Source organism: Babylonia areolata, chromosome 3 (genome assembly GCF_041734735.1).
Source record: "Babylonia areolata isolate BAREFJ2019XMU chromosome 3, ASM4173473v1, whole genome shotgun sequence".
Classification (NCBI taxonomy): domain Eukaryota; kingdom Metazoa; phylum Mollusca; class Gastropoda; order Neogastropoda; family Buccinidae; genus Babylonia; species Babylonia areolata.
This window is the reverse complement of record NC_134878.1, coordinates 1,725,001-1,739,472: the sequence shown is the minus strand read 5'-3', so window position 1 is coordinate 1,739,472 and position 14,472 is coordinate 1,725,001. Positions and strand designations below refer to the sequence as shown.

Sequence of the window (14,472 nt, the reverse complement as noted above, 5' to 3'; positions counted from 1 at the left end):
AACCATAAATCAGATACATAACATAAACATGTTTCCAGACCGGATCGGCCCACTCAACAGCGCAAACAAAAGAACGAAGAGGAAGAAGAAGAAAACAAGAAACAAAACAAAACCAAAAAAACCTCCAACGCTACAAGCAACTGAAAAATGCCGTGCAAGCTCCGTATCATCGACTACAGCAATCAAACGAAACGGAATCAGTACAGAGTGACCAGCGCGGTAATCACCACACAACTTGAGAGAACATTCATTTGATTCTGAGGGTCGCTATGCTCCACTATCATTTACTACAGCAATCCACCAAATCAACGTAAGTAATTAGGCGTTCACAAATCGTAGAGAACACTGTTTAATTAGGAGAGAGAGAAGGTGCCAGAATTATCATCAGCACTGAAAGCCTGAAACAAGACCGACTGTGCTGATATTGTCTGACGTGATGATCCATCCCTTCCCCATCCCACCACGCCCTTCCCCCCTACCCGCCCCAACACATAACCTCCGTTACTGATAACACCCCTCCCCCTACCCGCCCAAACACATAACCTCCGTTACAGATAACACCCCTGATATATGCAGCAATTTAATCTCATTGGGCAAATCGTGTAAGGGGAAGATTTAGTGAATATCCCACCACTACAGACTCTCAGATGTACTGCTTATACGCTGTTCTTCTGACAATAATCGTAAGCCTGTCAGTATTAACTGTATGCGTATGAACATGCGCGCATAAGCACACGCGCGCGGAAGAGGAGGAGGAGGGAGAAGGGAGGAGGAGGGAGGAAGAGGAGGAGGAGGGGAGAGACAGATAGAGAGAGGAAGAGGAGGAGGGAGGAGGGAGAAGGGAGGAGGAGGAGGAGGGGAGGGAGTGAGAGAGAGAGAGAGAGAGAGAGAGAGGGGGGGGGGGTTCAGGCTGAAAGACGGGGACCGGACAGACACGGCAATATGGCTTTGACGCTCTGTAATCCAAGCGAACAACAATTAACGAAAGACAAGAGTAGAAATCCTGAAAGACTTATACAAACTGACAGTTTATTACCCTCCCCCCTTCCCATACCCCTCTCAAACTCCTCTTTCTAGACTTCCATCAAGCCCACCCCAACAACTCCTCTCCACCTCCTGTCCGTCCAAGCGTCCAAATGATCGGAGGCTGTGAGACAAGAGACACTGACAGAAATCGATAAGCCAGGGCAGAAAATAGCCCCCAGCGTCCCCAGTTATATAGCGAGGTAGACAGTTTGTGCCTGGAATTACCCTAAACTTCCTCATTTTTTCTCTCCCCCCTTCCCCCCAACCTCTCCTACCCGACCCCCTCGCCACAAGCTATCCTTTCAAAACACCATCCTTCACTTTTTCGGGTTTTTTTTTTCTCAAAATTTTTAGTGACGATGTGGTGCAAAAGAAAACTCTGCATAGCGGTTTCCATGGCATACTGCACCCAACCCCCCCTCTCCCCCCAATTATTCTTCATTTGTGTTCAGAGCAGCCACGCAAGTTGCTGAACACGTATTCCACTTCTCTCCAATTTCCTGTTTTATTGCGAAACGCCGTTATTCAATCTGCCCCCCCCCCCTTTTTTTTTCTCCATCAATTAGTGAATAGAGTTTTGTTTGGTATCGCCATAAAAGTTCATCACTTAAGTATTGCAAAAAAAAAAAAAAAAAAAAAAAAAAAAAGAAAACAGAAAAGAAAAGAGTGTGAATGTCACTGCACGTTCCCAATCCCCATCCACAACACAATGCATAATTCTTCAAAACAACACAATGAGCATTAAACCACACAGAAAGAGTTGAATGATGGAAACTGAACAATCTTACTTTCAACTCCTAGTTCTACACACATACATGCAATGGGGAAAAAAAGCTGTATGTTGACAATACGAGTACAAGCACACATCAACATGACAGCACGTGCCACACACACAGATGCAACATGTTAAAATGCTTCAATGGTGTACAGTACAAGCACACATCAACATGACAGCACGTGCCACACACACAGATGCAACATGTTAAAATGCTTCAATGGTGTACAGTACAAGCACACATCACCACAATGACAGCATGTGAACGCATCACTCATCAGACTGAGCACAGAAGTTGTCACAGAGAAGCACAGACGTAGACAATACATGTTTTCAACAAATGAACACAACAATACATGTTTTCAACAAATGAACACAACCCGTGTAGGATAAAACCGATATCATTAAAAAACAAACAAAAAAACAACAACAAAAAAACTAGAAGTTTATAATTCTCTAAACCAAGCACATACACACATCACCCAGTTTCAAGTCCGTTATTCTGAACATTATCACGGGCATGCCTTTCTCGTTAAGAAAAGAGGGCAGCTGGAAACACAAAACACTGAACTTAATGCACCTGGGAATGTTTTCAATATAACTGCTGGCTGTCATGAAACAATCTGCTGTCAACATTTCACAACCCACCAGATGAAACCTGCCGTGACAGCATACCTCATGTTATCAATTCAATGACACCGTTTTGGCCATCAGCTGGGCTAAAGAATCAACGTACACAAAGGTTTCTTCCTAAAAATAATGTGGAATTTTCCTCGTTGTTCTTGTTGTCCTATTTCCAAAAACAAATGTGGAAGAATATTTTCCATCTCTAACTGTAACTTTCCACAAACACTGCACACTCCTGCAGCTTTCGCAGGAGTTTTCATTGGAATGGACATCATTTCGTTTTTTTTCGCACTTTCAATACCAACATTTTCAAACTCATAAAACTGTCAGTGGACTAAAACTGCAGCCGTCACAGCCGATTCCATGGACACGGAGAGGTACACAGAAAGGGACAGGGAGTCACAGGCAGGAGGAATGAGGTTCAAGGAACAGGCTTGGGGGGTGGGTGGGTGGAGGGGGAGGGAGAAGGCTCCAGAGAAACACGTTACACCTCACCACACAACAGCACGGACCCAGCACGTGCACTCACCTTCCACGATGACCTGCACCACACGCTCGATGTTGCCCAGGTCGGAGGAGGCTTCACACGTGTAGTTCATGGACTCCTTGACGTCCTTCAGCTGCAGCACGTTCTTGCCGATGGGGATCTCGTCCTCGTCCGTCAGGTCGTAGGCCCCCTGCCGCCACTTGACGTAGGGCATGGGAGACCCTACTGCCACACACGTCAGGTTGACGTCAGACCCCGGCATTACCTTCAGGTCCTCTGGCTCCACGGAGAACCTCGGGGGGACCCTCCGCACTGCAACAAACACAAGCCACCAAAGACATTAGTAATTCAAACCACGTAAGACGTTCCATGTTTAATTGTATTCATTTCCTTTAGATCTAATTGTATTTCATTTAGTGTTGTTTTGTTTTTGGTTGTTGTTTTTTGTGAGGGGGGTCGGGGTGGAAGGGGAGGGGGGTGGGGGGCCGCGGCACTGGAGCAAACAAACGACGGATGACGTTTAATTTATCTATTTATTCATTATTAATCTTTCTTCTTCTTTTTTCGGGTGTGTGTGTGTGTGTGTGTGTGTGTGTGTGTGTGTGTGCGCGCGCGCGCGCGTGTGTGTTACTTCGAGGTTTAAACTACTCACATCTTTACTCAACCAACCTTTGGGCTCACATTTTACCAAATTCCACAGTAAAGACGAGATAATACATGGAGCACGCTGAAGATGCGAGATAACCATAAGAGAAGAGGAAAAAAAAAAGAAAAAAAAAGCAACCGACCAGCCCTGAAATAAATCCCAAGACATTTAAAGTGGGTTGCGGAATAACACAGCAGACTGCCCCAACCCCAGCTACACACGTGTGACCCCAAGACAGGACTGAAGCATCGCTGCCACCAAGTTAATGTCGCCTCAAAGATAAACCAGGCCTTCACGAAGCCTGATAAAATCTGAAAGCTGGAAAGCGTGCTTTACCAAGTGACCCAGTTTATCATCTAATTCCACCTCAATGAGGACGAAAATAGGATCCGTATTCGTCACACCCGGTCTGCAAGCTAACTTCAACCCATGCCATGCACTGCGTGTTTACACAGGGACTCAACATTACGACGTTCAGCTTAATGACTAAAATCTAGGAACACAAACTTTAAATGATATATCACAATCCAGTTTATGAAACAGAAGACTTTCTGTGACAGATCTGAAGTCATAACCAACCAAAAGGGTGGATAAGAAAAATATGACAAGCAAACCAAAGAATGAATGAACCAAAGAAAATCATGAGAAGTCATCTTAAAATACGAATTTCATCTGACCATATACAGAGACGAGCGTGCCAGTGGCCGGGTGACATTGTGCTACTTCGTTCCAATGAAAAAAAAATTCAAAGTAAATTTAAAGACAAAAGACAGAAAAGAAAGGGGAAAGCAGACGTGTCAGGGTCGATCTCAATTTGCCCAACTTTGTAGACCGAGGGAATGGCTTGTCTGTTTTAGGGCTGTGTGACCACCAGAATCTTCCAAACGGATTATTTCCCCCTTCCTATAATCCAGGCATTACTGTACACCCCTCCACCTGCTCTACCCCTCCGCCCCCTCACCATCTCTTTTGATCGTAGGCCTACTGAGTTATTACAATTTCTGTGAGAAATTAAATCAAAATTAACTTTTTGGGCTTTTTTTTTCTTTTTAAAATGTCATTACTCATTACTGTTATCGTTAAAAAAAAGAGTTGTCGCTGCTGTTGGCTTTGTGAAGGTGTATATTTGTGATGCTTATCATACCTATTCTATTACTGCCTTTTTTTCCTTGATGGGACAGATAGAGATGAGTGCACAAATTGTGTACGTCTTCCTACTGTATCTAACATTAAGTGTGTTTGGAGGGTTGTTTGTGAGTTCGTGAGTGCATGTTTGCGCGTGCGCGCGCGCATGTTTATGTGTGTTTGTGTGTGCATGTCTGTGTGTGTGTGTGTGTGTGTGTGTGTGTGTGCATGTGCATGTGTGTGTGTGTGAGTGTGTGTGTGTGTGTGTGTGTGTGTGTGTGTGTGTGTGTGTGTGTGTCTGAGGGCGAGGAGGACAGAGCATGCACGAGCTACCATTGTTCTGGGTTATTTTCAGGTCGGGATGGGCTTGCCTCTTATAACCCTGTGCTTATAACCAGTGCCAGTTGGTGGACACAGGTGAAAACTACTGTGGAGTTTGGGTGGGGAATCCATGGCTTGAATGGATGTGTGACTGTCTGTGAAGCAGATGTGGAAAACATACATGCATCGAATCCATTTTAATCACTGTAAAGGTATTTCGGTGTTCAAGTGTTTGCAAGCTGCCTGAATTCACTGTTTGAGTGAACAGTGTGTTGTGCACTTAGTGGCCGACAGAAAGAGAAAGAGCAGTTGGGAGGGAGAGAGAGGGGGAGAGAGAGAGGGAGAGAGAGAGGGAGGGAGAGAGGGGGAGAGAGAGAGGGAGAGAGAGAGGGAGAGAGAGTAGGGCGAGGGAAGGGGGAGGGAGAGGTGGAGAGACAGGGAGAAAAAATAAAGAAAAACAGAAGAGGGAGACTGAAAGAAAGAAAGAAAAGAAAGAAAGAAAGAAAGAAAAAAGAAAGAAAAAGAAAGAAGAAAGAAGACCCTTGCAAAACAAGCCATCAGCCTGGGAAGCCGTTCCTTTGAGGAGGAAGAGGAGGATCGCAATGTCTCCACAGCTCGCCACAAGCCATGGATGAACAAAGCCATCACACCTCTCCGCCCCACTGAAAACACCTTCCGTCAAATGACGGCTGAAAGCAGGAATGTACGTACACACTACAACAAAGCAACCCTACATATAGTTATTTATATTATACACCACGGCCATTTGGACTCCCTCCACAGATCTGCTGTCTGCAGATGTGAACAAGGCATTACTCTGTAGCCAGTGGAGGGGGGAAGTGTTATTTCTGACATGTACACGATGTGCTGTGACGCCATGCCAATCACTCGGCAGGTAATGGATACCAGTGACATGTCTTCATCGTCTTCTTTATTTATCACGCCGTGTAAAGTTACCCAAAAAGAATTAACCTGGCTAGCTGATGGCAACGGCCTTGGAAATCACTCTGAGGAATATGCTCGGTGTGTGGTTATGCTTTTTCTCTCTCATTTGTCTGTGACACAGAGGCAGACAGAGAGGCGGAATACAGGCACAGAACTAAGAAAAGTAACTGAGTGACAAAGAGAGAGAGAGACATGTGCAAAAAGTAGGTACAATAATCATGTGAGCACCCACATTGTGTGCAGTGCGTTCTGTGTCAGGTGAACGGGTGTCCAAATATAATACCCCCTTGTCAACCGGTTGATCACACACACATACACACACACACACAAACAACAACAAAACACGCACACACAAAAAAAACAACAACAACAACAACAAAAAACAAACCCACAAACACACACACACACGGCAACCACCATAAACCAAACCGATGTACATGCTCATCATCTCCATAGCGGTTCCCTCTTCCACTGAGTCACCAAAGGGGTACCTCCGTCGGTATTTGCTCTTTGGACCTACAACTCTCCTCACACCAACTACATAACTAAGCCTGTAGTTCTGTGGGTATTTGCTCTGTGGACCTACAACTCTCCTCACACCAACTACATAACTAAGCCTGTAGTTCTGTGGGTATTAGTACTGTGGACTGACATCTCTCCTCACACCAGCTACATACCTAAGCCTGTAGTTCTGTGGGTATTTGCTCTGTGGACCTACAACTCTCCTCACACCAACTACATAACTAAGCCTGTAGTTCTGTGGGTATTAGTACTGTGGACTGACATCTCTCCTCACACCAACTACATAACTAAGCCTGTAGTTCTGTGGGTATTTGCTCTGTGGACCTACACCTCTCTTCACACCAACTACATACCTAAGCCTGTAGTTCTGCGGGTAATTGCTCTGTGGACTGACATCTCTCCTCACACCAACTACATACCTAAGCCTGTAGTTCTGTGGGTATTAGTTCTGTGGACTGACATCTCTCCTCACACCAACTACATACCTAAGCCTGTAGTTCTGTGGGTATTTGTTCTTTGGACCTACAACTCTCCTCACACTAACTACATACCTAAGCCTGTAGTTCTGTGGGTATTTGCTCTGTGGACCTACAACTCTCCTCACACTAACTACATACCTAAGCCTGTAGTTCTGTGGGTATTTGTTCTTTGGACCTACACCTCTCCTCACACCAACTACATACCTAAGCCTGTAGTTCTGTGGGTATTTGCTCTGTGGACCTACAACTCTCGCCCCATCACCAACCCCGCAGTAAGCGAACTTCATACCCCTGGCCCTCTGTCTCCGTGGTAGGTAAGGGCAAGCCCAGGGCGGCAAGTCAGACCGGCCGGCCACATGTCAGATGGGGAGGGACGACGTACGGACCTTCCCACAGCCCACAGGCCTGCCTTGAATGAAAACAGCCCGAGATGGGAAGGGGATAGCGGGCAGTGTTTGTGCAGGTAACAGCAGGCCGCCAGCTACCTGTTTTCTCTGGCTGCCCGCCATTCCCTGCCCCACCCCCCTTCACACAGCGCTGTGGTCCTCCCCGTGCTGGCACTGGGAGAGTCAAAGGATGTGTGTGGTAGGGGAGGGGGCAGGGGGGTGGGGAATACTCAACACCCACTACTACCTTGATGGTCAGAGGGGGGTACCACCACTCTTCAGTTACCATGGAAACTCCTTGTCAAATCTCCCGACCTCTTTCAGCCAGGCATGTTAAAGGGTTTATCAGCAAGGCGTTTGGCTTGCCGCCCTGATAGCGGTCAGCTCTGAGTGGCCGTGAAACAGCCAGTATTAGACACACTGCTGTCTAAAACCTGGTACTCAATTTTATGGTGCTCTTCTTCTGCTTCTTACTTTAGTCATTCGGGAACACGGGTCTCTTTGGGTTTTGAAGAATGTGTTTTTGTTTTTAAATATTAATCACAAGCTTTTTTATTTTTATTTTTTAGGAGATGGAGAAGAGACAGGAGGGAGAGGGAAGAACTGATCGGTGAGAGAGAATGAAGGGATGGGGTGGGGGAGAGCTGAGAGACAGAAAAAAAAAGACAGTGCTGGAGAGAGGGAAGGTGGAGGGTGGAAAGACAGAATGATATATATATAAAAAAAAGAGAGAGACAGAGACATAAATACAGAGAACGAACACCCGAGTGTTGTCGGCACACACACAAAACATGAGCACAAGCAATCCAAGATTTAATGCCATCCTCCCCTACGTGTTCAAGCCTACTACCCACCACTCGCTCTCTCTTCCCCAATTGCCCCCCCCCCTTACCCCCCTTCCACAAGAGGCCCACAGAACACAACCCAGAGCTCCCCCCCACCCCCCCAAGATTTATCAACATCAAAGCAAGTGAGGGCCTGGGTGCGAAGAGGGGGAGGCGGTTGGCTGGTGGTGTTTATGTCAGAGGTGACAGCAACTAACTGCATCCGACATCAGCAGTTAATTGCCCCGGGCCAGGCCCCCACTACCCTCAGCCTGATATCGGGCAGCGGGACAGCAGGTCGTTAAGGTCTTCATTAGCTGAGGGGGCCCAGCCACAACAAATACATCACAACACCCCCCTCACCACCCCTTACCGGCCTGTTCCCCGCCCCGCTGTCACTCGGGTCACTTCAGCTGGGTCCCCAACACACAGTCAGGTCTTGTGCCCGCCACGATCCCCAGGCAACGTCAGCTGTTTGCTGTTTACAGCCGTGACAAACGCACAGCGCCCTATCAGGGTGGACACGTATGCATCAAAAGGGCTTCACTGTAAACACGTACAATCTGCCTCATCCGCTGACTACCGTAGTCCTGAGTTAACTTGATATCCTTCTCTTTGACCTGGCAAAAAGGGGGGAGTGGAGAAGGGGGGCGGGGCTTGGGGGCTGGTCTTTATGCGTTGGAGACCATTAATTTTCCTCTTCTGTGTTTTGGCAGACTGTAGCATCTAATTCAAACTTTTGCAACGTGAAATATATAGTTAGGGCTCAGCTTTAAACTTCCAAATACACGTGTCACCAATTAGCTGTGTATGTCTGCTCGTGTGTGTTGTGAAATCGCGTGGTGTTGGTTGGTTGATTTATTAAAGGCCTTGCAACATAATGACGATCACTGAGTGCGCGCTGGCGTGCGAGTGTGTGTGTGTGTGTGTGTATCGTGGCCTTTAATATCCCTATGATTTTAGCACTGACACCAAATAAAATATCTGACAACGTCAATTCTGTCTATGTATTTCATGTCCACATCAGTCATGTTGAAGATGTTATCTTTTGTGCTTGACAACCTGTAAGCAAAGAGATACCCCCCTTTGGGGAGGAGGAAGCTTATTTGCTGTAATGCCTTGTGTTGGTCAGGTCAAAACAGACTGCAGAGGCCCTCATGTGTATGGGCGATGCACCGTATTACCACAAAGCAGCCGACTTCACAGAAACTGCAGTACTCAGCTTCAGTGGCTCAGCACAGCTCGGACAGGGCCGGGAGCTAGATCCATTCCGTTTCACCCCCCTTCACTTTGGGCTGGGCTTTGAAGATCAAAGGACAGTCTGGTTCTCCAGACCTGACAGGTTCTTCAAGATGGAACAGCTAAACCATCACGCAGTTTTGTTATCTTCCATGGAAGTTTTTTATTTATCATAGGCCACTGCGTTATTTTCTTACATGTTGCCCCGAAGACCAGAGTGTGGTGTCTGGATGAGCCATGAAGTACTCCCTTTTTATACTGAAGATCCATTATCTCCACTTTAATGCTTTCACTGTGAAGACAGACAACATACTGACCGGTGAAATTATCACAATAACAAGTTTTAAGATGGAGGGTCTCTTCCCTTATCTGGTAACGACGAATGCACACACAGTAAGAGAGAGAGACAGAGACAGAGACAGAGAGACAGACAGACAGACAGAGACAGAGACAGAGACGGAGATAGACAGAGACAGGGTGAGAGCAACAAAGCACCAGAGAAAGAGAGAGAGTGAGTGAGTGAGTGAGAGAGAGAGAGAGAGAGAGAGAGAGAGAGAGAGAGAGAGAGCGACGCAGCACCAGCTGTAAGTTCTACCTATTATCAACAGCAACACCCTATCTGCTCAGCATTATTAAACTATTACTTTTCACTGACCATACTTCTGTTATGTCAGAATGTAGTACCTGCTCAGCATTGAACTATTACTTTTCACTGACGATACTTCTGTCATGTCAGAATGTAGTACCTGCTCAGCATTATTAAACTATTACTTTTCACTGACGATACTTCTGTTATGTCATAACACATTCATTCATTTATTGAACCGAACGTAAACAATCCAAAGCCTTCCAAAATATTTCCCCCAGAACGGAAGACCCAAAAAGTGGACTCTGGACACTGAAAGGCCCCAACCTGTGCGGACTGTGTGCTAGGCAAAGGGAGGAGGTGAGAGAACTGTGGCACGTGCACAGCCTTCTCTGCCCGTCACGCTGGACCAGGAAAGTAACAGCGTCAATCACCCCTGGCCGTTCCACAAAGTTAACCACTGACGTAACGCCTTTGTGTGTACAAGGTCACCGGGAGGTCACACTGTCTGGGTGCACAGTACTGTACACTTGTTCATCAAATAGGGGATGGCGGCCTAAGACTGGCAGTTGGCGTAATTTCCTTTGTAGAGTTATACGAGCTTCAGTGCTGGCGCGCTGGCACGCACACACGCACACGCACACACACACGCGCACGCGCGCTTGCTTCCTTGGTCATCACTGCCACCTGTGCTTAGAAAACTGTTGTTAGCAATATTTGCCCCATTATTTGTTCTTTCTTCCTTCTCCCATTTGACTTTGGAATTCAGTGCACGTTTCACAACCACTACCTGCAGCATAGCTTTTATCTCCCAACTGCCAACCCAGGTAACGCTGGCCATAACGTCCTGAGCCAAGCGCTGACAGCTGGCGTGAACAAAGAAAATCCTCATCGACAGCAAGAAAACAATGCCTGCAGAGGGTGGTCAGGCAACAATAGAACGAGCACCAAGCCACGAGCAGTGACCAGCAACCATGGAACAAGCACCAAGCCACGAGCAGTGACCAGCAACCATGGAACGAGCACCAAGCCACGAGCAGTGACCAGCAACCATGGAACGAGCACCAGCCACGAGCAGTGACCAGCAACCATGGAACGAGCACCAAGCCACGAGCAGTGACCATAGAACGAGCACCAAGCCACGAGCAGTGACCAGCAACCATGGAACGAGCACCAAGCCACGAGCAGTGACCAGCAACCATGGAACGAGCACCAAGCCACGAGCAGTGACCAGCAACCATAGAACAAGCACCAAGCCACGAGCAGTGACCAGCAACCATGGAACGAGCACCAAGCCACGAGCAGTGACCAGCAACAATAGAACGAGCACCAAGCCACGAGCAGTGACCAGCAACCATGGAACGAGCACCAAGCCACGAGCAGTGACCAACAACCATGGAACGAGCACCAAGCCACGAGCAGTGACCAGCAACAATAGAACGAGCACCAAGCCACGAGCAGTGACCAGCAACCATGGAACGAGCACCAAGCCACGAGCAGTGACCAGCAACCATGGAACGAGCACCAAGCCACGAGCAGTGACCAGCAACCATGGAACGAGCACCAAGCCACGAGCAGTGACCAGCAACAATAGAACAAGCACCAAGCCACGAGCAGTGACCAGCAACAATAGAACAAGCACCAAGCCACGAGCAGTGACCAGCAACCATGGAACGAGCACCAAGCCACGAGCAGTGACCAGCAACCATAGAACGAGCACCAAGCCACGAGCAGTGACCAGCAACCATGGAACGAGCACCAAGCCACGAGCAGTGACCAGCAACCATGGAACGAGCACCAAGCCACGAGCAGTGACGCACTGAGTCCTTTCCTGTAGATGACACACCAGTTACCAGTCCCTATTTTGATGGGGTCCATACCACAGAACGGAGACGGACTATTTTCTACTGTACGGGTCTCTGGTCAGAGCCTTCGCCTGAAACTAGGCGGCCACAGGTTGCAGCTGAAGCAGACGTGCTGTAACGTCTGGACTGTGGGAAAGTCAGCACTGCCGCCATGCATTCACCCCTCCCACAAGATGCCTTCACCCCTCCCACAGGAGGCCTTCACCCCTCCCACAGGATGCCTTCACCCTTCACCCCTCCCACAGGAGGCCTTCACCCCTCCCACAGGATGCTTCACCCTTCACCCCTCCCACAGGATGCTTCACCCCTCCCACAGGAGGCCTTCACCCTTCACCCCTCCCACAGGATGCCTTCACCCCTCCCACAGGATGCCTTCACCCCTCCCACAGGATGCTTCACCCTTCACTCCTCCCACAGGATGCTTCACTCTTCACCCCTCCCACAGGATGCTTCACCCCTCCCACAGGATGCCTTCACCCTTCACCCCTCCCACAGGATGCCTTCACCCCTCCCACAGGATGCCTTCACCCCTCCCACAGGATGCTTCACCCCTCCCCCCTCCCACAGGATGCCTTCACCCCTCCCACAGGAGGCCTTCACCCTTCACCCCTCCCACAGGATGCTTCACCCCTCCCCCCTCCCACAGGATGCCTTCACCCCTCACCCCTCCCACAGGAGGCCTTCACCCTTCACCCCTCCCACAGGATGCTTCACCCCTCCCCCCTCCCACAGGATGCCTTCACCCCTCACCCCTCCCACAGGAGGCCTTCACCCTTCACCCCTCCCACAGGAGGCCTTCACCCTTCACCCCTCCCACAGGAGGCCTTCACCCTTCACCCCTCCCACAGCATGCTTCACCCCTCCCACAGGATGCTTCACCCCTCCCACAGGAGGCCTTCACCCCTCCCACAGCATGCTTCACCCCTCCCACAGGATGCTTCACCCCTCCCACAGGATGCTTCACCCCTCCCACAGCATGCTTCACCCCTCCCACAGGATGCCTTCACCCTTCACCCCTCCCACAGCATGCTTCACCCTTCACCCCTCCCACAGGATGCTTCACCCCTCCCACAGGATGCCTTCACCCCTCCCACAGGAGGCCTTCACCCTTCACCCCTCCCACAGGAGGCCTTCACCCTTCACCCCTCCCACAGGATGCTTCACCCCTCACCCCTCCCACAGGATGCTTCACCCCTCCCACAGGATGCTTCACCCCTCCCACAGGATGCTTCACCCCTCACCCCTCCCACAGGATGCTTCACCCCTCCCACAGGAGGCCTTCAATGACGCATGTTCATAATTACCGCTTACCTCTCGACAGCTGTGTGCTTAACTGCCTTCCACGTTTTTCACTTTCATTTTCTCAAGGAGGCGTCACTGCGTTCGGACAAATCCATAAACGTCACACCACATCTGCTAGGCAGATATCTGACAGCAATATATATCCCAACACGCTTTGTCGGGCCTTCAGTGCATGTACTGTTTTATGTGTGTACCTATCAGAGTGGGTTTCTTACACATAATTTTGCCTGGGGACAAAATTTTTGTTGCCATGGGTTCTTTTTCAGCGCGCCTCTGTTTATCGCCTCAGCCGAATGACACTCCGTTTGACTTTCCAGTCAACTGAAAACCATTTGCAGAGACCCACGTCTTGAGACAAAACCATCAGAATCCGGTGCTTCTTTTGTGTGGCGCCTCAGGGGTTCGTCACAAACTTTGAGAGAGAAGCAGAAGAGAGGAAAATATCATGATAAGTTTAATATTAATAGTTCGAACTGTAATCTTCTGCTTCCACAGCTTAGACATTATAAGAGAAATATACACATTTTGAACTGCAATCTGCTGCCACCAATGCTAAGACATTATAATAAGAGAAATATGAACAGTTGGAACTGTAATCTTCTGCTTCCAATGCTAAGACATGAAAATAAGAGAAATATGATCAGTTGGAACTGTAATCTTCTGCTTCCAACGCTAAGGCATTATAATAAGAGAAATATCGACAGTTTGAACTGTAACCTTCTGCCGCCAACGCTATGATATCATAATAAGAGAAATATGAATAGTTTGAAATGTAACCTTCTGCCGCCAATGATATGATATCAATGTAACCTTCTGCCGCCAATGCTGTATCATAATAAGAGAAATATGAATAGTTCGAAATGTAACCTTCTGCCGCCAACGCTCAGCCATAGCCCTGTGTGCAGCCATCTAACGGTGCCCAGAAGCCGCTCCCTGTCCAGTAACGAACCCGTCAATCGCCAGGTCAGCAGCCAGCGATGCCAGACATGCAGGGGTCGTCGTCCTGGAAGCCAGCAGGAGATGGGAGAGTTAATGAGTCCGTGTTGTCTCAACTCTCGGGCCTCCTTCCTTCCTTACGTCAGCCCACCGTGGGGGGCCGGGCAAGCTCTGTGTGTGCCCCGGACCTCCATGTCCGTCACCACTGGGGCTTCCTTTCCATCCATCCCCTGTCTCGCTTTACACGGCGCTTAACTGCCGCTGTGCCTGCCCCCCCCCCCCCCCCCCCCCCCTCTCTCTCTCTCTCTCCCCGTACCACAAAGGGAGTGAAGACAAAGTCCCGAGGGAGCACAGAGACAAGACAGACAGACAGACAGACAG

The 14,472-nt window shown here is 48.8% G+C and overlaps 1 protein-coding gene across 12 annotated transcripts in view; it reads right to left on the bottom strand.

The window, feature by feature from the left end:
• Positions 1–14,472, bottom strand: part of LOC143279662 (tyrosine-protein phosphatase Lar-like) — a 342,687-nt gene that overhangs the window by 94,635 nt on the left and 233,580 nt on the right. For all 12 annotated transcript variants that reach the window (XM_076583704.1, XM_076583705.1, XM_076583702.1 and 9 more), the window contains one exon: positions 2,958–3,227. In XM_076583704.1, the coding sequence (XP_076439819.1) occupies positions 2,958–3,227 (270 nt within the window). The remainder of the gene's footprint in view (positions 1–2,957; positions 3,228–14,472) is intronic.